Source organism: Trachurus japonicus, chromosome 11 (assembly GCF_045865225.1).
Source record: "Trachurus japonicus isolate A0001 chromosome 11, Traja_1.0".
NCBI classification, from domain to species: Eukaryota; Metazoa; Chordata; class Actinopteri; order Carangiformes; family Carangidae; genus Trachurus; species Trachurus japonicus.
In genome coordinates, this window is record NC_140917.1 from 19,855,509 (window position 1) to 19,881,464 (window position 25,956).

General features: G+C 46.4%; 1 protein-coding gene across 3 annotated transcripts in view; it reads left to right on the forward strand.

Annotated features, from left to right (window-relative positions):
• The window catches only part of jarid2b (jumonji and AT-rich interaction domain containing 2b), a 108,409-nt gene that overhangs the window by 32,923 nt on the left and 49,530 nt on the right, over nt 1-25,956 (forward strand). For all 3 annotated transcript variants that reach the window (XM_085791571.1, XM_085791572.1, XM_085791573.1), the window contains exon 2: nt 23,357-23,483. In XM_085791571.1, the coding sequence (XP_085647697.1) occupies nt 23,357-23,483 (127 nt within the window). The remainder of the gene's footprint in view (nt 1-23,356; nt 23,484-25,956) is intronic.

A 25,956-nucleotide genomic window follows, 5' to 3' on the forward strand; every position in this document is an offset into this window, starting at 1 on the left:
CCATCCAGTGACTCTGGGGGGTGGCTGAGGGCTCTGGGGATGGAGAAGACTGGAGGTGAGGAGAGGGGGGGAGCGGGGGCTAAGAAGAGGGAGAGCGTGATGTGAGTAGCGTTGAGGGGGTGAGGTGGGGGGTAGGGAGCCTTGGCTGGGGAACTGTGGGGAAGTGCGAAGGGGGGTAGCTGGGGGCTGCGGAGGCTAGGTGAGGTGGAAGAAAACAGGGGTGGGAGTAGAGGGGGGAGAGGGGGAAGCGAGAAAGGGCTAAGAGAGGATAGTTGGGGAGGGAATAGGGGGGGGTGTGGGAGAGGTAGGAGCTGTGGGGGAAGGGGAAGTAGCGGTAGGCCTGGGGGCTGGGGTGAAGGTTGATGGATGAGAAAAAAGGAAGACGAAGGGGGTAGGAGATTGATAAGATGGGTCGATTATAGGAAGGGGGGGGACTGGGAGAACTAGCTGGCCTAGGGATATAGAAAAGTGGGGGCTCCATTACAATGGGGGCTGGGGTAGGGGGAGCTCGGGGCAGGTCTGGTGGTCCTCTGCTAAGGGAGGGCTGTGGGAAGGGGGGGAGGAGATAGGAGGAATAAAGGGAGGTAAAGGCTAGTTTTTAAGTGAGGAGGACATTGTCATGTCTAGAGAGAGTGGGGGGGCCTATGGGTCTAGGAAGTGCCTGATAGGTGCTGCCTAGAGGCTGGGGGGGGGTAAAGCTAGTGAGAGTAGGGACCTGTTGGAATGGCTGAGTTATGCCTAAGATGAGGGAGTCGTGAAGGAAGATGGAGGAGCTGGAGAAAGGCTGAGCTGAAGTGGAAAAATGATGTGGGGAGGCTGATTTGCTGAAGAGCAGAAACTAGAGGAGGGGAGTGAGGGCTAGGTAGAGCGTAGAAAGGTTATGATATCTGAAGGGTATTGAATGAGGGGGAGGACCTGAAAAAGGGAGAGCTGGCGTAGAACTGATGGAGGAAGAGAGTCTTAGACCGGATCATGGGCTAAATGAGATCCTGTATAGGGGAGATAATCATGATTATGGGTTATGGAACAGGGGAGCGGGAGCAAGGAGAGGCGAGAGGGGGGGTCACGAGATTAGGGAAAGAAATACATGGGGAGTTGGGTGGTAAGTAGGCCCTGGGGAGTGCCTGGGGAAGGGAGGCCTGGGACGGAGAGTCGTGATATGCTGGGTCGGGGGCCGGGCGAGGGGTAGGGGAAGGAGCTGGGAAGGGGAGAGGAGGGGCCCGGGCAAGACGAGTGAGGGCGGCTAGGGCCTGGGAGGGAAGCTGGGGGGCTGTAGACTGATGCTGCTTGGGGGGTGACGAGGTGGGGAGGGCTGGTGAACGGGGGGGACCATGTAGGGTAGAGGTGACAAGCTGCTCCTGAGAATGAGAGAGTGGCTGAGGTGAAGTGTTGGGGTGGGCTAGGGCGTGGCGGGAAGAAGATAGGGGAGAGGGAGGGGCCTTGGAGAAGGGGTGGGGGGTGGGGTGTGGGAGAGCCCCTGGGAGGGGCACTGGGGGGGGAAGTTTGTAAGGGGAGGGGGTGGGTATTGGTGTGACTGGCCTGGATGGGGGGCTGGAGAAGTGAGGGAGGAAGGAAGTGACCAGGGTCAGGGGGATGCTGAGGTGTAGAGGGGGGGCCTGCTAGGGGAGGTAAGCAGTAAGGGGGTGCCTGGAAGGAGGTCTGGTAGGAATCGTGGGGCTTGCCTGAATTATAGAGGGGACTATGGGGTCGGGGGGGAGTGAGATCTGCGCTGTTGGGCGATGATAAGGTGGGTGGGAGGGGTACCTCTTTGGGTAAAAGGATAGCCTGCACTGGTGAGAAGCGAGAGTGACCTAGCGTGGGGTAGGGAGTGGTGGCTAATGAGTAGGAGCGTTTCTATGGGGAGGCCAGGGAGATAGAGCTCCTGGAGGGAGGAAATGGCGCTGCGAGGCAGGGGGGCTGAGCTGGGGGCAGTGGGAGCTAGGGTGAGGCCATATGGCTAGAAAGGGGTCCTAGAGGCGTGGTCCTGGTGGCATCCTAGTAAGTGGGCGGAGAGCCAGTAGGTAGGAGCTGATGAGGTATCCTGACTTATGTGAGAACTTATAGGGGGAGACTTTGGCCAAGGGGAGGGATGAAAGGGAGTAAGAAAAGGAACGCTGAAGGGATCTATTTGGTTAAAGTGCGGTGATGGTTCCTTTAAAAGTGAGGTGTGGAGGCCTGGAGTGGTAGTTAGTCCTACCAGCCATGCCTCCTGGGGAAGTAAGAGGGGGCTGGGTGGGAAGGAGTGCTTCACTGATGGCACTAGGAGAGGGGGAAGAGGCGCCTATCTGGGTAATCTGAAGTCAAAAAAAAGTGAAAGTGGAAGAAGGGGTAAGGGGGAATTAAAGTAGCGGAAGGAGGTAGGAGAGGAGCATAGAGGGCAAAGTTGGGAAGATGAAAGGAGAAGGACGAAGACAGGTGTACTGAAATAGATATGTGAAGGGGGAAGATAGAATAGTTAGTGAAAGTGGGGGGAAAGATGGCAAGGGAGTAGGGAGAGAAAGGGCGATTTAGAATTGAGCGTAAGTATGAAGAACGGGGAAGAGAAGGGGATAGGAAGACGAGTTGGGAAAGGGAAGGCGACAAGAGAGGAGAAAGAAGTAGGGGGGAGATAGAAGTAGTAGAAGAGGTATAAGGAAGTGTGGAAGGAGTGGGACACTGACGGTCGAAGTAAGCAGAGGATAGGAAGCGAAAAGGGGAAATAGGGGAGGCAAGAAAAGAGGTTTGAGATGGGCTAAGAGAGGAGTGGGAAAAATGCGGAAGGTGAGGAGGCAGGGTGGAGAGACTGGAAGCTGGATGAAGAGGGGATTCAAGCTAAAAAGAAGAAAGAGTAATTCAGGGAAGTACAAAATAAGGATGTGGGGGTGCAATTGGCGGGTAAAATAAATGGGGGGAGAGGGAATAAGTTTAATTGGGCAATGGAAAGTAGGGGTAAAGGGAAGAAACAGCGAGAAGGAAAGAATAAGGATGGGAGCGGAGAGTAGTCGAAGGGAGAGACGGAAGGGGGAAGGAAGCAGTAGAAAGAGGGCAAAGACAACAACCAGGAGTAGCGGCCAGGGATCATACAGGAGTAGGAGGAACGCTTCGGGAGCAAGCCACCCGGAGCGGAGGAGGAAGTCAATAGACAGACTGCCACAGGCGTGCGTAGACCAAAGGTAAACCAGTAGAGCGATAGAGCAATAGTACCTATAACGCATGTACCCGTGGACCAGACCGTCCCGGCGCCATCAGAAGCAGGTTACAACGCCCCGATCTACTTGTTAAGCTCCGCAATTAATTTTCCAGACACCGAGCGGAGCCCGTGCCGCTGGCATGCCCGCGCGGTCACTCAATGTGCCAGAGAATCGGTACACTCCCTCGGCTTCCTTCATGCTCCTGTCTACTTTTCTAATGCCTTCTACGACTCAGACCACTATGCACCTCCTACGCGGTTGGCCTAAGCTTCCCTGCCTACCGTGTCGCTCCGACATCATAGATATCGGTACAAAACCCTAACTGGGACCTAGCCCGAGGTCGCCTTTTCTCCTCAGCGCGACGTCGCTATCGTGGTTCCGCCGTCTACCTCCGCCTTAACCTACGCGCGTTCGACCTCTGCCGACCCACAATCCTGTCGACACTTACGAACACACAACGACGAGCCTACCCTGATAACGACTATCCCTTACACCCCTCAAGACCCTCTACTCTAACCAGGCCGCTATCGCCCCTTACACCCTACAACGCTCAGACTGGCGACCATTTGCTAATACTCTCGTTACATTAAACACGCCTCTGATTCATTGGACTCTCGGACATTCGAGGGTGAGTACCGGCAAAATGTTCTTATTATTCCACAACACGCCCCCACATCAAGGTGCGGCATAACTTTACTCATCCTTTTATCATAAACCCAAATATACTCTCTCCCGACAATCTCATCTGTAGTCTATCCAACTCTTCTTTACTGTAAAACCAAACACTTACTTCCTTTCCCACAGAAGTGCACCTCTACGCGCAGAGTCCGGAGGGGTGCCCCGTGAGTTTGCACAACGCCCTGGGGAAATCGGTCTGGCCCTAAGAAAAAGCTCTTCAACCATAGGCATCGGCGGCGCCTTACTTCTATCCAACGCCCCCGTCCGGGACAGCCCTGTTCTTTTAGGAAACCGGGCGCCGCAGACGCCAATTCAAAGAAAGACCGCCGCGTCGCCCTATCTGTCGGCGACGTGCCGTCGCAGATACCCCCAACAGCAATTCCTCAAATTCTCGAGTGTCCCTACTCTCTCGTCACCTAGCCCTCTTACATGCCCCCACTCCAACTTTCCCTCGTAAACACCCGTCGGCTAGTCTAGACCCCTACCTTCAACCGTCCCTTCATTATCCCGGCACAGTTCGGTGCCTCGCACTATTCGACGACACCGCCTATCTGCCTTCCGGCCTTATTGCAGACTATATAGTTGACAATTCAGGTGGCACAATGTTCTACGTTGACCCGTCAGGCCCGCGCCTACACCGGCGAGAAGTCCGCACGGTGACGTCGTCGGACCAGTTAACAGAATCCCCAAACGTGTAACACCCACAGCGCAAGGTAAAGCAGCGGGGCGGACATATCTTATATTATCATACCGTCCGCTTCATCAATTAAAAAGACAGCGGCGCGTACCGTTAACCACCCGCCATCCAAACGATCATAACGTCTCAGATTCAGACCCCTCTAAGACCTAGGCCATGCATGCGCGAATAAACATTAAAATCTTCGCCGTACCTGATACGACCCCCCCCCGATACCTTGACGACGTGCGGAAAACAGCAGGTTTGGATGGGGGAAAAGAGCGCACGTTCCGTTCTCGTAGGCCGCACAGGGAAGTACCCAGTCCGAGCACCTCTTCCGTCTGACCGCGTTTCAAAGAACGTTGGAGGCGGGGCTAATACATCAAATCTAGCATAAAAAATTGCACTCCCGCTGATCCAATCAGACAGGTCAAACTCTCTGTCTCAAACTGTTTCTTCTAAGCATTTTCTGGTTCCAACCTCTTGAAAGTGATTTTTCTTGGCTTTTTGTGATGGCAAATTACATATCTTTTGGGTTTTGGACTAACAAAACTAGAATACAAGGTTTCACCTTGGGAGTTTCTCGCTCTTTGCTTTCATTTTTCAGTCCAAATGACTAATTGTTTACTTGAGAAATGAATTGGTCGACACTTACTCTGCAGAGAGAAGGATTGTTATTTGCAGCCCTGGTGTGTGTGTGTGGTGCTTTGCTCTGCACTGTGCTCGGATTTGTGGTAAATTGATCTGATTCTACTGTACATAGCTCCTTCACTTTCTTTGGAGATTAACTGTGGAGAGACTGGTGAGGATTTTAAAGAGTAGCGACGTGTGTGTGAGTGTGTGTGGGCCCTTGTCCTCTAAAGGCTTTGTGGTGTAGGCCAAGCACAACACAGCTGCCCACCCACCCAATCTGTCTCTCTCTCTCTCCCCTCTCTGTCTCTCTCCCTCTTTCTCCCTCTCTCTCTCTCCCTCTCTCTCTCTCACACACACCATCTCGCTCTCTCTCTTTGAAGTTTGTCCCAGTCCAGTAGAGTGGTACAGGGTCAGGATGAAGAGGAGGATTAACGAGGCCCCCGGTATAGATGGATGAAAGGATGGTGGGATGAATGGTCTTTATGAAGTGTTAGATGAGAGGAGGGAAGGCCAGGTGATGACGGCCGCTAGACTTTGGTTCTGAAGCAGACACGGTGATAGAGAGCCCACATCTGAGGTTTAGATTAAAGACAGGATCAGTCCTGACAGCACTGATATCAACACCGAAGCCTGATGCTCCTCTCAGTCTGCGGCCGCGTTTACAGCAGTGTTTAACGGTTCTGTCTCACCAGCGGACGGCACAGATGTCTGTACAGGGTGAAGAACAATCTAAATCTGGATGTACAGCAACTCCTGTCTGCTGCCTTTCAATGGCGCTGGAGCTGAATTTGAACTCATTTTGCAAGGATGAGGGCGAGAGGTGAAGAAAGATTTTTGTGAGTCAGGGTTGGCTTCCTTCTCCACCAGAGCCTCAGATTCAGAGTCGCAGAAAGAAATGGCGCCCGCCCGCCCCTCTCCTCTCCGATCGCGCATCTCACACACTCAAAAACAACATGCATATCGCAAAAGCGTGTGAACTTGCGCGCATGTGCCGCTGCATGCGCCACTTTGCACCGCACGGCATTAAACAGACAGTGATTGATCTATGGTATGATTGTTTATTTTGCCCCGCTGTCAGTGATGGATGAAGATTTGCACACATTCGAGAAGTCTGTGTGAAATATGGAGGGGAGCGCGTCGACAAGGGGAAGAGGGGAGATTGTTTTAAAAAAAAAGAAAAAGAAAAAATCAACTTCCCCAAGGAGAAATACCCGCGGGCCTGTGGGACGACCTGCCATCGTACCTTCACCTCGTCTCAAATTAAACGCCCCCCCACGGTGCAGCAGTAAATCAGCAGTCAGCATTTGAATAACTGTAGGATTGTAAACAGGTATTTTTCTGGTGGTGTAAATTGTGTAAGTGTCAAGCAGTCCGTGGAAGCCGCATGTGTAGAGGACCTCGGTTTATTTTCAATCTGTGTGTGTTTTTTTTTTAGCTTGTGAGAAATTCACAGTGATTACAGTCATCCTAAGGTCGACCACGTCCTCGCTTCTCATTCAAATAACAGGCTGCAGGCTGATCGAACTTTCCCCCACAACACCATTGTCTTTGCTGGCAGCGCTGCAGCACTTCAACTGCAAATGTGTGACACGTTTCTTTTTAAATCCCAGATCAATTGATATTCAGTGGGCTCTGTTGTCCTCTACAGATGCCAGTTGATTGAATTCCTTCATCCCCACAGAGCGCCGCAGACAAAACTTCCCTGTCCGCAGATGATAGCCTCCGAGCAGCAAGACATTTCTAACACCCTCTTCAGTTACCATCCCCCCCAAGAGGCCAAAAAGGAACCAGGGTGAATGAATAGAAAGGGGAACTCGAGACACAATGCCTACCTGTCCTCCCTCCCTCTCTTCCTCCTACCAACTCCCCTGTGACACCCCTTCTTTTTCCTCTTTTCTTTTTTTTCCGCTGGCAGAAAGTGTCTGACAACTCCGGTTGCTTTCACACGGGCAGATGGCTAGATCGGGACTTTCTCCAGCCCAGACTCAAAACAAAATCAAACCCCAAATCCTTTCTCTCTTGCTCTCCCTCTCTCTCTCTCCTCCCTCTACTAATATATTCCTTTTTTTTCCTCAAATTTTTACTCATAACAGATGCCTTGTTTTTCTGCCAGTTTCTGTAAACCATGGAAACCAGGCTTCCCCTTTCTCACATCTTGTTTCTCCCTTTTCAAAACCGTTCATTTTCACCAGCCAAAACATCTTTCTGATTCCAAACTTATTTGAAAACAAAAGGGAGATGCTTTTGCCTCTGTCTTCTCGCCTCTTTTTGAAGCACCGGCAACTTTAACACATTTCACATCATTAGCGAGGGTGAGGTTCAGAAAGAGGTGAGCTCGCTCGCAGCTGCAAGCTTAAGTCGTAACACATGCAGTAGAGTAGCTGTGAGTTGTATCATTCAGAGCAACCCGGCCTAATTGGTTTCTAGTGTTGCGAATGTTTGCTGTTACAATGACCAAGTCTGACTTTAAACGATTATTTTTTTTTTATGGTGTGACTTGCTGGAGAAAACTGCAGAAATAAAAGAACATTCTTTTCAAAGCTTTAGAGATTAGAAGCAATGATCCAGAACATCACGGCCATGCAGCTTTAAGTTAATTTGATGTGCGAGATACTTGATGTGATGTTGGGCCAAGAAAACCAAAGTTCCCATTTCACCTTTCAGTTTTAAATTAGAACCATGTGACCATAACCTCTTGTGGGCAGAGGATTTGCTCCCCATCGGCAACTGAAAGGAACCTCTTTCTTTTCTCTGTGCGGGTCTTCCACTGCACTTTGTCATGTAAAGAGGCCCCTTATCTGGCTCTGGTCGGGGGTAAAGAGGCCGGGGAGGAATAGCTCGCTGGATCCCTGGGGCCAACACAGATCGAGGCATGGTAAATAAGTGACTGTGATTGACGGGTCTTTTCAGCAGAGTGGCTTAAGGCCTGCCCACTGATGTGTCTGCAAGGAGGTCAACTCTGACCCCCCTCCCCTCTGGCCACCTGCTTGCCCCTGACCCTTTGACCTTTAGCCGGACTTCTCTGTTGAAAAGCCCAAGACATCCTTTGATTAAAAAAAAGTAAACTTTAGTTTATATTTTCCCATCTACCCATTATTGACGGTTTATATTATATTATATTATATTATATTATATAATACATGTGAAAGCAGCTTGATCCCCTCTTCTCTCCATCCACTTCAAAGCTACATTGCTTTTTCTTTTTTTTCTTTTTACTGACACTCTAAATACCCACATGACCCATTTTACTGCTAAAAACACTAATCCATCTCATTGAGTGTTTCAGCTAATGATTTCTCATTTGGCCGAGGTGCCCCCCTCCCCCACCCCACCTCCCACCCACCTAGTGTGCCGCAATTTCCGCCATGTCCTCTGGCTTTATACTGTGCTCCTTGAGCGTTACATTTGTTTCGCCGCGTCTCATGAATGACTGGCCAACAATGACAATTTAATGGACGAAACGAGGGCCGGGAAGTGTAGCGATTTCACAAGGCCTGATTTAATTTCCCTCGTTCGGGCTAAATTGGGCCACGGTGTCGGGGTAAATAAACAGAATGCATCTGGACTGCAATAAAGGGAGTCAAACGGTGAGAGGGTGTGTGAATAAGAGGTTGCACTGTAAAGGCTGTTTTTTTCCATTCCCCTGCGAATGGTTATGGATTTATTAGAGTGCTTGTCTAGCACTTTGCTTGTGGACTAGCTTAGCTTTTTGAATGGTGCAGTAAATAAAAAGACTTTGGGTGTTGGTGTGGATTTGCTTGTTGCATGCTTTTGTGTTGTTTCACCTTATTGCTCTTGTTATGAGTTCATGGTAGTTTGCACTTACTTCTAACTTTATTGGCTGTGATGGGTAATTTTGGTGAGCATAGAGTGTACGGGATGATTTAGGCTCCAGTCTATTTCAGTCCACTGGCTGAATATTGCCACTCATTTAAGATTATTCACACCCGTCACAGCTGCCTTCTTCATAGGGGTTATAACTGAAAGGACTTGAGATATTCCTCTTTGCCAGTTTTTAAGAAAAAAAAGGTACAGGGACTGTGAAGGCCGTAAAGCAGCTTTCTTTTTTCTTTTTTTTAACAAAACACATGTTTATGTGTCTGGGTGTACAAGAAGACATGGCAAAGTGTTTGCATGTGTGCATGCAGAGGAAAACCTTATCTCTGCAGAAGCGTGTGCTATGTGTGACACATGTTCAGTGTGTATTGTGGTGTTAAAGGCGGCACAGTGTGAGTTGTCTGTACTGGTGGTGACTTTAAACAATGTAGAGTCCTCACAGAATGAGCCACATAAAACAAAAGAGCATTACGACACACACCCAAACACTCTTCTTCCTTCTTCCTCTCTCGCCTTTGATATTGAATTACCTCAATGAGCAGGAGGGGCAACAAAGTAATAACAGGCCTTTACTATTGACCCACCCCAGAGTGTCCCCGTACTTCTTCCCTGAATAACTCTGCTGACATCAGCTCCCCATCATGCAACGCGAGCCTCTGCATGTGTTTGTGTGCCCTCGAGTCTGATTTCCATAAGGAAAATAGTTGAGTAGACTCAGAGCCAGAGGATAATTATTTGCTTTGTTAAATTTGGATAATTAAGTTGTCACCCAAGTGATATTTGCGGCTTGTTCACAACAGTTTGATTCATTTTACTCATCCTGTTTAGCAATGGGAAACTGTGAAATAATTATGCTGTCTATGAAATAATAGTTACGTTGCCTAATTATTGCTTTGTTGGAATGGTCTCATTTGCCTGGCAAGTTACATGAGAATTGTTAATAGCGTGTCATCAGAAATATTATTTCTGAGCATCCAGCCTGTTTTATAAAACGAAAACAAGAACAAACACATAACATACTGTATACTGTGAATTAGCTGAGTGTGTATTGTATCCCTTGGTCTGCAGACACTCAGCTCTCTTGGTGGCAGGCTTCAGATATATCCCTGTTTGTTGCAGTTGAAAAGGATGACGTGTAGGAGGTACAGTTTCCTGCCTTTTGACCCAGATTTTGATTCATGTACGACGCATTTGAAGCCATGTAATTAGCATCTCCCACGACTGTACATGTGCAGACACACACACACACACACACATAGAGATAACACAGACTTGCTGACCAGAAGAAGCTGCGAGGAGAAGGGATGTATATGCACCACTTGGCCCTGGCTGTGTGTGTGTGTGTACATAACAGTACACAGGCTGCCTGTAATGATCCAGACAAGCACTTGTATAGTTTGAGCTTTTAAGTCCCTCAGTGACAGCCCTGTGTATCTATGTGTATATATATATGTGTGTGTGTGTGTGTGTGTACACTGTAGAAAGAGCACTGTGTTTTGATGGGCTTGTTAGTGAGATTGTCAGCCAGAGAGAGACTTGACCTTACATGGGCTAGTACAAGCTACTCTATTGTTGCTGTCATCAGCCCCCAGTCACACTAGTGGAAAATGGGTCTCTTTCCTTTGAAAGGAAGTCATAGCATGGCCTCTTTTTTTTTCTGCAGTATTGCACTGATTGTATCATTAGTCATGATAAAAGAAGTTCGCAGTATCAGTTCCTAAAAAGGGCAGTGTTAACGTCAGCTTACACAAAATAACGTTTCAGCTCGCCAACAGACAAACAAACCTTTGTTAACTAACCACAGGTTGTGATGAATTAATAATATCTGTAAACTCATTTGAACAAAGCTGCCTGCTGAAAAAGTTAGATCACCGTGGAGAGGAGGTGGAGCCTGAGAGTCTGACCCTTTTTTTTTCTCTTCCACTCCAAGGTTACCCACAGGCCCCAAGTTAGCAGTGTGTTTTTCAAATGGGACTTTTGGATCAGCAGCCAACATTTTGTCATGCTCTGGTCTCGGCTCGGTTTAGTTTGTTTATGGTCTGGATCCTCACTCCAGCCACCACTGCAATAAGCTGAATGCAGAGTCAAACACACACACACACACACACACACTGCTCTGCGCGTGCACACCCAGGGTATGTGTGCGCAGTCGCATATACAAAGTCAGACTAACCCTCCAGTGACTGACCCACAAGTGTGCACACACATTAGGGCCAACAGAGGGCATCTCAGGACACAGACACGCACTGACACACAGGATACTGCCCCACCTCCAGCCTGGCTAGTTGTTGCCCGCGTGCCCCCACCAGCCGTCTGCCAACAGGCGGGTTAATATTGCCACCAGCTGCAGAGGGGGTGATGCCAACCAATGCCAACCGGCACCAGGCCCAGAGCGGCCACACAGGAGCCACTGTGCTCCTTCTCTTCTCTTCTCTTCTCTTCTCTTCTCTTCTCTTCTCTTCTCTTCTCTTCTCTTCTCTTCTCTTCTCTTCTCTTCTCTTCTCTTCTCTTCTCTTCTCTTCTCTTCTCTTCTCTTCTCTCTATTCCAAGTGGCATTTTATATTTAAATTTCACAGTGTGTGCTCTTCTATATATGGAACAGTGTGAATGCATGGATCCAGGCCATCAGAGGGCGGCCATCCATCTCAGTGAACAGCCCTGGACAGTATATTGGCTGCATGCATGTGTAAGAGAAAAGAGGTAGTGTAGGATACAGAAATGGAGTGAAGCATTATGGGCCAACGGAAAGACGAGCCGTCCATTTCTTTCTCACAAGACATGTGAATGAGCTGCTACTGCTCCTTTTGCACGGTCATTTTTTCCCCTCTTCTGTCTGTTTCACTCGGTCTTGCATGCATTTGTGTAAAACCAGATTATTGTGATAGACGTGTGGACCTGCTCTTTTGCCGCAGCTGACGCACGCTGCTGCTGTGAAAATACTGGCTAATGCCTTGATATAACAATGCTGAAAGGGGATTACAAGGTAAATGTCAAGTAATGTACACACACATACCCAGCATTTCATTTACACGTGATGTCTGTGGCCATTTGTGTCACACTGAGTGGATGAGGGCTTAGCACCAAAGTCAGGCCAGCACCCAGCATAGCAAGCAAAAGCCAAAAACTCACAGTCTCATGCATACAGTTATTTTTAATTTTATTTTTATTAGACTTCTGCGGTTGGATGGTGTTAAATTTTAATGTCACACATAATCAAAGTGAACATGCAGATTTACAGTGTTTTGGCTTTTTTTTAAATTGGCGTTATTATAATTCAAAAACTGTTAAAACCACTGAAATGTTGGCACCAATAATGAACCACAGGAAAAAAAGAAACTAAAACAACAAAAACAGTTGTAACTTAATTTGACTATCACCTGTGGTTTCTTTTTTAACACTGATGCATTGTATCTCCAGTCCCTAAACACAACGTTGCCAAGACTCTTGAAATGTGAACACCACTTATTTTTCACCCACATGGCTGCTTTTGTAAATTGTTAAACTGCAGGCACAATGCACACGGCTAGATGAGATTAGGGAAAATGCTTGTGTGTGCGTGTGTGTATGTGTATGAAGAAAGAGGTTGTTTTGCAGCTACAAAAACTGGTATGTGAGTTAATTCGTAGGGCCTGACCAAGGCTATAGCTAGAGTGCTACACACACACACACACACACACACAGGTGCTTATCGATCTCTTAAAGACTTAATCGCACTCACATAAAGAGACACCATCTTTCACTCCATCTTAAAATGATTGCACTCGGATTGAACTTCTCTTAGTGGGAGCGATGTGCAGAGGCCATCTGTTTTTCTTTTCCTCAGCGTCGGTTAAAGCCTAAACAGAAATGTCATCATCAGGGTGAAAGCGTTCACTGACAACATTTCAGGCGTCGCTGTGGAGAGAGGGAGAGATGTGTCTGAAGTGGCTACAATGAACTCATTTGGGTTGATCTAACTTGTACTTGCTCCCGGTGTTATTTCACTCTTCACTCGTGTGGCAAGTGGCGGCTCCTTTTTCTCACACGTTCACTTACCTTTTCATGTCCTGGTTGTGGAAAGGCGAATTAATGAGTCTTACTAGTAAAGCAGCTTGTGTGTGCTTGTGCAAAATTCTGCAAGGGTAAATGGGTTTAAAGCCTCAGGCTATGTGTTGTTGTTGTTGTTGTTGTTGTGTAAGTCTACGTGTGTGCACGTGTGCTGCTGCTGCTGCTGCTGCTTCTGCTTGTGCGCTTCTTCCTGTCTGATTGTTTGCAGCCTTACCTAACCGGATTCCAGATGTAATCCTACAGTCAGCCTGATGAGTCTGACTATCCAAGGCTAACAGGGAGACTTTCTAGAAGTCCCCCTCAGGCGCTGCCCTCACACCAGCTCGCTTCCATACAAATGGCATCGTCTCCCCTAGTAGCAGATGCACGCTGCATAAACTGACCAGAGGCCGGTGCTTCTCTGTACGTCGGTACGAGCCTGCTAGCCTGCAGGCTGTTCCTGTCAGACGAGGCACGAGGCTAATGAGGTTACTCTGTTTCCTGTTTCTGCTTTCCTGTCCCCTCTTTGTGTTTGTGGGAGTGGGAGGGCTTTAGTTCTGTGGCACAATATGTCTACACACTGTAACATAACATGCATAGGCTATGTTTAAAGTGTATAGTGTTTTAATGTGCCCTGCCAGGTCTGGTGGGGAGTTAAGAGCTTCCAGTCACACTCCTTTAAATACTACAGAATATCAAAATATCAAATCGTGCCAGATGTTATGATCAAACCTGGAAGGCAGAGATATTATAGCATAGTGTTTGTCACTCCTGTCACAAAATATGTTTTTGTGTACTTGAATCAAGTGATGACATAGTCCTCAGCATGACTGGTTAGACTTTATCAAGCTAAAACATCTAAAAACTGCCATTACAAGAATGACTGTATTTCCAGTTTGTAAAACAAGATCAGTTGTTGTTCAGTTTTTTTTTAAGCTGCTTTTACAGAGGTACAAGAGCAGAACAACTGTGACCTTGCTCTTTGTTGCATGTCACAGAGACTGAGCAACGGGGTATTCCATTCGCATTTGTGTCATATATAAACTGTTAATACATGTGACGAAGAAGGATTTAAAGCCAATCAATCAAAGTAAATAAAAGTCCTGTCAGGAATTTTCATTATGTGCAAGGATTTTTATAATCTCCACAGAGACACACACAGCGCCTGGTGTCATATTTCCAGCACGACAATGAACAGGACGTTCCTTTAAGCTGCGTGAATCTACAGAAATCAACCGCTGCTGCCGTGATTTTTTAAGTCGCACCTTGTGTTTGTCTCTGCACAGCAGCACAGCTGGTGTGTGGAGGTAAGAAGGTTAGAAATGCTGTTCTGTTAAAAGGGATCAAGGCTCCTGGGGGAATAGTGGGGAGGCGTAGGAGCCATTGCCTCTGCTACTATGATGAATGACAGTTTGCCGGGGAGCGCTGTAGGTTAGAACTCGCTGTCCACGTGACCAAAGGTGGTGAGATTGTGTGTGTGTGTGTGTGTCTGCATGAGCTTGCGGTGCAGGGAAGTGAGTCAAACCTCTGGTCAGCGGCAAGTAGCCAAAGTGAAAACGATACTGTGACAGAGTTGGAGGGTAAGTGTGGTGCACGAAGCTGTTATTATTGAATGGGAGCCATTTGTTATGCAACCTGTCAAATCAGAGAGAGCGCACATACATACACACACACAGGTTGCTTTATGCTCTATTTGCACCCACAATTTCACCATGAGACCTGTATTCTAGTCCATTGTTAGACCATATGTGGCCCAGCACTCTCAATCTGCCAAATGTAACTTAAAAATATGAAGGATTTTCCTCAACTGAGTCTTAAAAACCATGGCAACGAGGCTGTGAAGCTGACAAGAGGCACGGCTGCAAAGCTAACACCACCCCGTCCCTTTTAATGTTTTGTTTAAAATTCCCTCAATAACAATTCCTCCACTGACCGTGGCTTCGTGGCACTGGATGAACAGTAAAACAGTTGCCTTTGAGCTCCGGCTCTTGGCTGCAATACTCCTCTGGTGCCTTGTTGCCACGCACTGAGGCCGGAAGCAAACCTTAAGAAACTCCTTCAACGTAGTGTTAGATAATCTGTCAATACTGCTATAAATGCAGTCAGTGTTCCAGGAATGTGATAAACAAACCAGCTGCACAGATTAGTAAGGGCTTTATTTTTTATTTTTTTCTAACGAGTCAGTCCCGTCTGTTACATTGTCTCCTGGTTATTAACTCCACAAATTAATACTGTCTGTTTTTAAGCACATCTCAGTCTTTAAAAAAACAAACAAAAAACAACCAAACAAAGATTTTGTTGAAATTTGGGGAAAAGTCAGCACAAATAAACACAACAGCTGATTACACTTAGGTCATGGAGTTAATATAGGATGTTTGTAGTCAAACAATTTGCTTTGGTTTGCAATTTGTTTTTGTTTTGTTTTTTTCACGTTGTAGTGAAAAGGTCAAACAGCTGGTGTCTGCTGATGTGACAGAGAATCCACATTGTTGCATTTGATTTCATTTATTTAAAAAAATCAAACAGAGAAGCAAACAAACGCACACAACACACTTTTTGAGAATAGTTGGAGGCTGGGGTGTGTATGTATGAGAGAGGTCAAGGGTCAAAACAGGGGTCAGTTGGTCACATAGCCAGTGTGGGTGGGCAGCCCAGTCAATTTAAATCCTTTATAATGCAGCCAGCTGGGCCTGTTTCTTTCTCTCACTCACTCAACTAACTCACTCACTCACTCACTCACTCACTCACTCACTCACTCACTCACTCACTCACTCACTCACTCACTCACTCACTCACTCACTCACTCACTCACTCACTCACTCATTTGCTTCTTTCAGTCAAAATGAACTGTGTCACATTCTGTATTTAAAAGGTCCTTCTCTCTCTCTCTGTCTCCCTCCCTACTTTAACCAGGCTGATAGCGTTATATGCTCGACAGGGCTGAATGGCGCTGGCAGTCTGTCACTTACGCACGCTCAGATAGATTCAGACGGTGCATGCGTGCGTGTGTGTGCAAAAGCAGACAGCTGATATGATTGACAGCGGAGACATGGGAGGTTTATGTGTGTGTGTGTGTGTGTCTGAGACTGTGAGCTCAGCAGGAGAGACCATCACGGCCAGGCTGCAGACATAAGGCATTGTTCTGAAGGAGAAACATTTATGTGTTGCATATGTAAGTACTGAGGGAAAAGGGTTGAAAGTGAACGTGGCCACACGCACCGCTTTCTTTCATGTGGACTATTTGAAGAATGACCCTTCTGAGACTGGAGTATTTAGAAAGCATGTGCCTGGTTCCAGTTGATACTGCATCGTTTTACTTTTATAGTTCGGTTTTACTGTTGTTACACAAGGAAGTTCAGCATTTCTGCTTATGGAAAATTTACGGTTCATGCAGTTTACGCGTTAGCAGAAGGTACACGCTCGGCCATGTGGCGTTCCTCTCCTCCTCCTCCTCCTCCTCCTTCCCTGCAGATGGAAATGCTCTGTAACTGTTCTGCTGGGGCTATCCCAGCATGGCTAGTTTAAAGGGGGGGGAGGCCCTGTGGCTGCACATACACGCATACATTCCGATGCAGTGAGCGTTTGGTGTAATGAGGCGATTATACGGGGCCTCTTGTCCCAGGCAACCCCACAGACCCCATTCTATTCGCCTGCTCTCCGAGCCAAGCATCCGGTCCACTTGAGGCTATAAGGGACATGGGGACCAGGATGTAGTTAGGATTGGAATGCGAAATCGAGGAAGTTGGCCTTGTTTTACCTCTGTGTGGCAAATCGTGTTGATGTTCGAGCTGCTAAAAAGCATTTGTCACATGTTGTTACTCAGCGGCAGGGTGGGTCCTGGGGAGCGAGAGCCGTCATTTACGCCGCGAAGTGGGCAGCGGCCTTGAAATTACCTACTTATTTTTAATTACAAATGAAAGAGTTTCCTGTCAGCTTTCTATTAAGCCACTTCTTCGCAAACATGCTACTGGGATGTTTAGACTAGATGTTAAGACTACTTTGAAGAGCCCTCCAGTATTGTTGTGGACACAATTTGGACCTCTTGTTGCGATAGTCAAGGCTTTCCTCAAATACTTTGCAGTTGTGTTTCTCCGCAGGGAAAGAATAAAAGATTTCTTGAATGTCTCCAGTCCCCAAATGGATGGTCATGACCTTAGGAAAGCATCTACTGTGATGTATTTTGCAATTGAATAATTGCTATCACCGTCATCTGCACCACTTGAGAACCCCCGAACAGTCATATCCTTGCAGCAGGTCATCTGGGGCCCATGTGTTGGTGAGAGAATGAGAGGGATCAAGATGTGGAAGGAGGAGGAGAAAGGAAGAGAGAGAGAGAGTCGTGGGATGGAGACTGTCCTGACTACTGGATACAATAACCCAGGCTTTGTGGAAATAACATTTCTCATCCACCCATCCATCCGTCCATCCTCTGAGGGGAAATGTGTGTTAGAATAACAGATTTTGGACTGGTTTTGTAGAGCAGATCGCAGCTGGCATGTGGCCCACATTCCTCTGCCATGACATCCGCACGGTCGGCAGCAGCGCCGCACTATTTTTAGAGCAGCTAGTGTGAACGCTTGCATAGACAGAAATGTACATACATGCAGAAGTCTGTGTGTGAATCCACATACGCTCACTAGCCTTACATGAGTACGATCGGTAGCGATGAATGCATACAAACACCCGTGTAAAAATAGATTTTTTTTTCTTTGTTGTGAGTGTCTACACCAAACCAGCAGATCAGACAAGAAACCGATGAATAAAAGTGAAACATGAAAAATAAAACCTTCGCAAATGGGTTTTTATCTGCCTTTGAATCAGTGGTTTCTCTTGTACAGTAAGAGCTGGCACGTATGAGCTGCAGAGCTGACGTTAGCGTGGCTCGGCTTTCTGTCACACTTAACACACACACACACACACCCGGAGCACAACACACACACAGGCTCTGTGATGTTCTTAAAGGCATAGTGTGCTTTCTTTTTTAAAACCCTGTTAAAAGCAGTCTCATGCACATGTTCAGTAAGTTTATTTTATTTACAAAATATCGGTGACTTTTCACTACTGGTGGTTTTCTAGTCGAGGCTGGTGTTCAGCATGTTTATGTTGTGTGAAATTAATCCATTGTTTGAGTGTGATATTCTAGTAGAGAGTTCAACATGGTCTCAGAGGAAATTTGTATTTCTGTCATTCATTTCCGCTGAATAGATGAATGGTCAGATCAGATTTTCATGGCAATGTGATTTTTTTGTCAGGTTTTTTCTCAATATCATCCTCCTTCCCTCTCTTCCTCGCTCTCGCTCCCCTCCTATCTAATACTTCATTCAGGATCTTTCTTTTGCAGCATCCACTGTTACATAAAGCCAATGCAATCCACTTGTTTCTTCATCAACCATCAGGGTTATTGGATTTGCCTGCTTTGCAGAGAGGAATGTTTGAACAAGGCGGATGTTATGAGGTGGAACCAGCCCCACTTTTCATCCAGTTAGATGAACAGATACAGACTTAATCCTACTCAGACTTTTGACGTCTGATCGTTGGCACAAGGCAGCAAGCTTTTTGACATTTGCTCAATTCCTAGAGCACTTTTTCCCCCCAAATTCTGCTTTTTTATATTGTAAAACACGCAGAGATTAAATGTTCTGTTGTATTTATTCACTAGAACTTTTCTTACTCTATTGTTGCTCTATTAAATCTTGCAGCAGAGATGACTGAGAAAGTAATAAACAGAAACTGTAGCAGGAAATGACATTATATATGAAGCATTAAAACCTTGTTATGCTCCAGCATAATGTCAGGGAAAGAATTTAAATGTTACAAGAAACTGCAGTGGTTTTTTCTTCGTATTAGATTCCAATTTTTGCAGAACTTTTATTGGGTAAAGTGTTTTTAAAAAGCCCCGTGGGAAAGATATAATGCCGGTATACTTCCTAGCACTGTATTGTACGGATTTATTGCTGTGTGTGTGTGTGTGTGTTACAGTGTGAGAGACAGAGAGGGAGATGAAATGATGCCTATGGATGCCTTTTTGAAAAGGGGTTTGTGTGGTTTTTGCAGGTCGGTTTACCGCTGTATGCCAATGGAGTTGGGGGTGGGGCTGTCAGCTGACGGCAGATACACGGCATTCCTGATGCCTTTCTTGGTTACAGACACACACACATGCACAGAAAAAGTCCCCATGCTCATTAGTGGGATTCCACTAGCCTAATGGGAGCTGGTCGGGGCGTAGGTGTGTGTGTGTATCTGTGTGTATGTCAGTGCCAGGTAGTGCTCTGCTGGCATTGCTCTGTCTAAGAGCTGTCTCTAAAGAGCTCTGGCAATGCCTCAAAAACACACACGTACACACACACACACACACACATACAGCAATGTCTGGATGTGAAACTGAGACGCAACACAATTTGGTTCTATTGCTTATTTGAGTAGATGTTTCCCCTCCTCTGTCATGCTACACTTACCCTCTGGCAGGCAGAGTGCGAATGTCTTCAGAGAGATTTTGCATGCTATTGCTGTCCATCACTTCTCTATTTTACACCTGGAAAACACACACACACACACACACACACAGGAAGGAGCTGGCTTTTGTGACAGAAAATCCAATAAAGGGAAACCAACACCCTGGCCAAAAACAGATGACAAACTGTTCCCCGGGTCAGAAATAGTTAACCTGCACTCGAGCACAGGTTATGAAAACCCATTTAAATGATCTTCTGAAGTGCAAAGCGCTAATGGTGAGGTTTAAAGGCACAGCAGCTGTAATAGAGCGGAGCTCATGCTTTTTCCCTCAGCTGATGAAAAGTCAGTCAGCATTTTTTCCTTTCCTTTTTTTTTTTTTTACTCCAGACCTTGTTGCTATGTGTACACAGCTCAGGAAATATCCGTGGCACGCAGCCAACAACTGGGAGGAAACCAGAGAGAAAGTGAGAGAGAAAGAAATGCAGATGAACTTTAAGGTCAGTTGTCGGAGGGAAGACATTTTTGTGCTTGTTTTCACTCTCTACAGCTGTGTGTGTGTGTGTGTGTGTCAGGCAGAGATATGGACACCATAGACGCTGTATATGTAAGAGTGTTTGTAACCCTGGGATATACTGTCAATGCTGTGTGTGTCAGTGTGTGTTTGGCCTCGTGCCACAAACCACGAGGGAAAGAGTGCCAGTGAGCTGTCTAGGTAATTGGTGCTTACCTGGCAGGCTTTTGCGCACACACACACACACACACACACACACACACACACACACACACACACACACACACACACACACACACACACACACACACACACACACACACTCAATGGATTAGATGACATTAACTACAGGAGAAAATGGCATAATTGAATACTTGCACTACCTGTCTCACAAGTGTGTGTGTGTGTGTGTGTGTGTGTGCATGCACGCACACGTGGTCATGTGTGACAGTGTAATGAGGGACTGCACGCTACACACAAAACACACCCTATCAACCTCTGTCAGAGGCTGCAAAGCATCGGTGCACTGAACGGTCCGCTCGTGTGTGTGTGTGTGTGTGTGTGTGTGTGTGTGTGTGTGTGTGTGCCAGCATGTGCACTGCATGCAGGCAGATGTGGCTGTCACCCATCAGCTCCATCATGTGCAGACACACCGGCTTTTAATCTTGTCCCCCCTGCCTTCCCCTCTCCCCCTCACCCCCCACCCTCCTCAAAACAGCACTCAAGCAAAAGCGTATTTTTATCTAGTGAAGAGACAAAAACAACAACAACAAGAACACACACAGGCGTCGTATACAAGCAGAACTTTTCAGGCTTGTCAATATTGTCAAGAAATATTAAGAGATTGCGAAATGAATGGAGTGAGTGAATGAGGTCGCTCACTCACTTTGTTTTGCTTTAATTGCGGGGAGTTTTCACACCGTATCCTGATATCTCTGTGGTTATTTACTCGCAGCTTCGTCTCTCACGACCCACCTTTTGACTTTTACCGTTTGACTGTCTGATGAATTAGAAACTGAAAAGTGACAGTGAGGTACCAAGGACTGAGTTCATCCCTATAAGATGTTGAACAATGAACTGAAGCTGGTTCCATTTTATGTTTTGTATTGTGCACGTATTTTACGAGTCCAAAACTTCGCCTTCAAAGTTTCAAATGCACACAAGACACATTTACACACACCTTTGTTTTGATGCTGCTGTGATTATGGGTAGGTTGCCTCCTTTGATCAGAGACATGTTTTATCCATCATAGCCTCTGTCAGCCGTGTGTTGAGCATCCAGGAGAGAGGGGGATCGGGCGGCTGCACTAAAAGAGACAAGACATTTATGAGCAGCAGTCATTTCAGGAGCATTTTATTCAGTGGCTGTGGGAGGACGAATAATATTAGGGTGAGATTAACTTTCTCTCTTTCACACACTCAGACAGAAATACAGGCTTACACACAGACTCGGTTTCTGTGTTACCCCCGACCACAGTCATCTGATTTTTTTTTTTTTTTTGTGAGCGAGAGCACTTATGCACCCTTAATGGAATGCTGTGACTGTTATCTTGTCATTACAGCGGCGATAAAACGTCTTGATGTAATTATTTTTGTGTGAGGTGGAGATTTTTTCCTTTTTTTTCTTTTTTGTAATACCCCCAGCCGACGCTGATGTCACTGCAGTGTCTGCCAAGCACTTAGCCCGAGCCAGCTCAAATGATCTGAGTCAACTGGATGATCAGAGTGTGGCTCCCACACAGGTTGCTTTTCACATCGGCCTCTTACATTACTGACTGTCTGACTTAGACAGAGGGAAACGCACTCACTGGGATGAGTCAACAGGATTAGAAATGTGTTTTCTAATTCAAATCATTAGCATACATTAGTTGTTGTTTTTTTCTGCATAAAGACATAAAATGTTTTCCTACTCGAATCGTAGAGCTGAAACCAGCTCGCCTCGTGGCATGACTAGAGAAAAGCTATTTCCAGTTTCCATTATTTATTAATACCTCTTTGTTGTTGCTCATGTCCTAATCTCATTTCCTTTAGTCATTAGCGTTGTTAGACATCAAACACAGCTGCCACAGCAATGAGTGTATGGGAGCGAGGTGGGAGAGAGAAGTATGCTTATTACTGTTGGACACTCTCTAAAGACCCTTTTAACAATGCTTGTTGCAGAGGAATATTTTTCTATTAAGCTGTTAAAACTCTCAGTGTGAGCTGTATATAGTTTTGAATAAATTGTGGCTTTGATGTGCTGAGCATTCTGCCGTCACGTGTTTGCTGCTCAGATTGAAAGTGACTTGTGGGGGGAGGGGGGGAGAGGTGGTGGTGGTGGTGGCTGTGTCTTGGAAAAGGATGTGCTGTGCGTATGTGTGTGTGACTTCTGGTGACCTCTTCAACAATAACGTCTTCTGTCTTGGTCTCGCTGGGAGAGATTAGCAACACATGAACTCGCAGTCCCATGATGCTTTTTTCATTTGCTTCCTACCTATTCATCACCATAACACTCTCCTATCACTGCATTGTGCAACCGAGATGCCGTTCCTCGGTGCATTGTCATGCTAATGCATGGCCCTATGTCTAGCTGCAAGCTAATGCTATGTTATGCTAATGTTGTGTCATGCTAATGTCACGATAGAGCCAGAAATGAAGGGGAGGGGATACGACCAGAACAATATGTATGGAGATTCCCCATTATACCAAAACTTTGTTTGTCCGTTCCTCTTCACTAAAGCAGTCTTAACTTTTTATGCATTTCCACATGGAACACAACAACTTGTATTTGCCATATTTTATTGTCATTTTGACTGACAAATATATCATGTAATAAAAAGCAGCCACTGAATTCCACATTACTAAAATAAGTACAAGCTAGCAGCAGTTTTCGTTTATGGTAACAGAATTTTTTCTCTTACCATAGCTCCAAAAATTCCTCAGAGTAAAACCTTAGCATTTCTGAATTGGGTAAAGGGTTAAAATGTACAGCCCATGCTGGCATTAGCTCGTAAGGTATTGTTTTGTCTCGGCCTGGAAAGGGTTTCCTGGCCGCGGCCTCGACTCACACACTTTATGGCCATGCTGTTGTCATGGCCGTGCTGACAACAGAAACAAAGGAAAACACTCAGCATAAACAACTGTCCAACTTGTAAAGCTACCGTCTTCATGAATGGGCCCGTTGGTTGTCTCATCTGCTGGGTTTTCAAACAATAATGTCAGAATTCAGAAGTGTTTATCAGAAGTGTTTTTCTTCCCACAAGTAGAGAAACGCTGTGTTATGTCTTATTTTATTTTTATTTTTTTCAGTGGGAGAAAGAAACAACTCCCACTGATCTTCTTTGTGTTAGGAGTTTGTGTTGATCTATTCTCTCTCTGCTGGATGTTTCCACAGGATGACAGTGATGGGATCCCGTGGTCGGAGGAGCGAGTTATGCGGAAGGTGCTTTACCTCTCCCTGAAGGAGTTTAGGAGTGCACAGAAACGGCAGCTGGATGGCGACGGAACCACAAACTCCAATGGTGAGTTCACGTCCTCGCCCTCTCTCTTCAAAGGACCTACACCACAATGACATCATCTTTCCACCTGTCTTTGTTTTACGAGGACAGATGTTCTGTCAGATGTGTGTCTTTGTTGCTATCCAGTTTTTTACCCTCGGAGATCTGTATGCAGCCGAAACAAGGACTTTGTAAAGTGGTGGAAGGAAACAAAGTGAACCTCGCATGCTGTGCCGTAAACAATCGTGTGATGATTAAAGGCTGTCTCCCAAATGCAATAATATGACATGATGAAAACTCTGACTTCACACAAAAAAAATGGAAGCAAAGAATTCGCTAGACTCACATTTTATGGAGGAAATGTTGGAGTTGCCAGTTTTGTCTGGCTTTGCAGAGGCTAGTATCTCAGCTTAGCTCTTCATTCCTTTAATTGCAAGCGACAGTTTTATTAGTCTGTTTGTGAGCGAAAACCCAGCAAGTTTTCTTTGTCAACGGGAACTGGTCTCGCTTGAAATGGAGAGAAACCAATGAGAGCAAATGATCAAGGGCTGTTGTTTGCCTTTTGTTGTGGGTCAGTGGTCAGCGAGCTGCAGTCTTGGTTCACTGTCACGTCCTCAAAGAAACCTTTAGGCTGTAAGTATTACACACTTGTTTTCAGAGGTTGTTTCTGCTTCAAACAGAGGGGCTCCGATCACAACGAAAACATGTGTACAAATGTTGTTAATTTCTTCCAGCTCGGACATTTACGCTCACTCTGGGGTCCAGACTCATTAAAACCGGGACTGAACAGCAAAACCCCTGACATGGATTAATACTTGAAGTTGCTTAGTTAGACAGAAATCCAATTCCAGGTGGAAGCCGGCTACAGCAACAGTTCAGAGATTTTTTTTTTTTTGCGGTTGTGCCGTGTAAACCTGAAACAACAGAAGAAGAGTGAGAGCAAAGAAGGGGGGGTGAGGGGTGGGGGGTGATGATGAACAGCTTGTTTTGAACCAAGCAGCCACCATGTCTTTGTTTGACACCGGTGCTCCCACCCATAAAAAGCCCTCAGCCAGCCAACAGCGGAGATTTGAACTTCACACGTGCCTCAGAAGCTATTCTCAGCTGACATTAACACAACCCAGACACCGAAAGAAAGGAAACCGGAGGGAGAGAAAAAAAAGCCTCTGAAAGTTCACGCCCAGCCAAGGAAGCCAGCCAGTCATCCAGCTAGGCAGTAAGGGAGACAGACAGGCAGACAGACAGACAGACAGACAGGAGGGAAATCTCTTTTGAAATGTAGCTTATCTTCTATACCTTTTTTTCCCTTTCCCCATTTTTTCCCTTTATTATATATTTTTTCACACCTTCATTTCTTCTCTCTGTGCCCCCTCCCCTCCCTGTAGCTAGTGTATCTCTGTGTGTCTGTCTGGCATCTCGTGGCTGCCACTCCACAGCTCCTCAGGGCCTTTTAAGCCACCGCGGGTAGCTGACCTTATCGCCTGAATAAAAATGACTCATTAGAAAGCGTCAGCAGCCCGTCGCACCGGGGGTAACGACAGCAGCCTGCGCTGACACAAAAGGGAGCCGGGGCTGAATAGACGGGCCCTGCTGTTTTAGAGCACTGTGGGTTAGCGGGGCTTTGGAGGCTGTGCGAGCGGCACAGTTTCCCGTCTCGCGCAGACGATGTGGTGAAACTGTCAGCCATTTTGGAGGATCACACTCAGCGTGTGCTACATCCTGAATGGGCAGCCCCCGCTGTTTTAGAGGACTGTGGGTTACAGAGTCTGGGCTTAGGTTGGGGCCAGACATGTGCCACAGTTTGCAGTCTCGCACGGGCTTTATTGCGAAACTACCAGCCATTTTGGAGAGTCACATCATGCATGTATTAGATAACGTCAGAGGCAAAGTTGGAGCAGGTGATGGATTAGTGATTACTACTGCCATAATCAGTCAGCTAATGAATTACTCACTGACAGAAAATTAATCAGGAGACATTTTTGATAATTGCTTCAATGTTAAAGCAAAAATAGCTGCTGCATTTTGTGTCATTTACAATGTTGATTGGACACATTCAGTATTTGTAAGGCATTAGTGGTAAATGATAAGTTTTATATAATTCATTATATATTTTCCTGCTGTAAAAATATATATTTGACTATGTGGCTTTAAATAAAGATACAGTATAGCGGAAGAAGAAAATTTGAGAAGCTTGTCCCCGGAGAGTTTGTGCTTGAAAATGACTTTGATTAACAAATCGAGCTGCCACTTAATTATCTGTCGGTGGTTTGTTTTTTATTAAGCTGCATGGTATTCTGTTTTTAAATTTATTTCCAAATAAGAGTCCACCATTTTGGGGTAATATGTGTCATGTGAGTGAAAGAGGCTGGAGGAATACCTGGCTGTAATCCTTGGAAAAAGCAGCATTTGTCTCCCTCCCCAGGCATCCGTCTCTCCATCTCTCCCTCCCCACATACCTTCATCCACCCCCCTCCTCCTCCTCCTCCTCTCTCCGTCG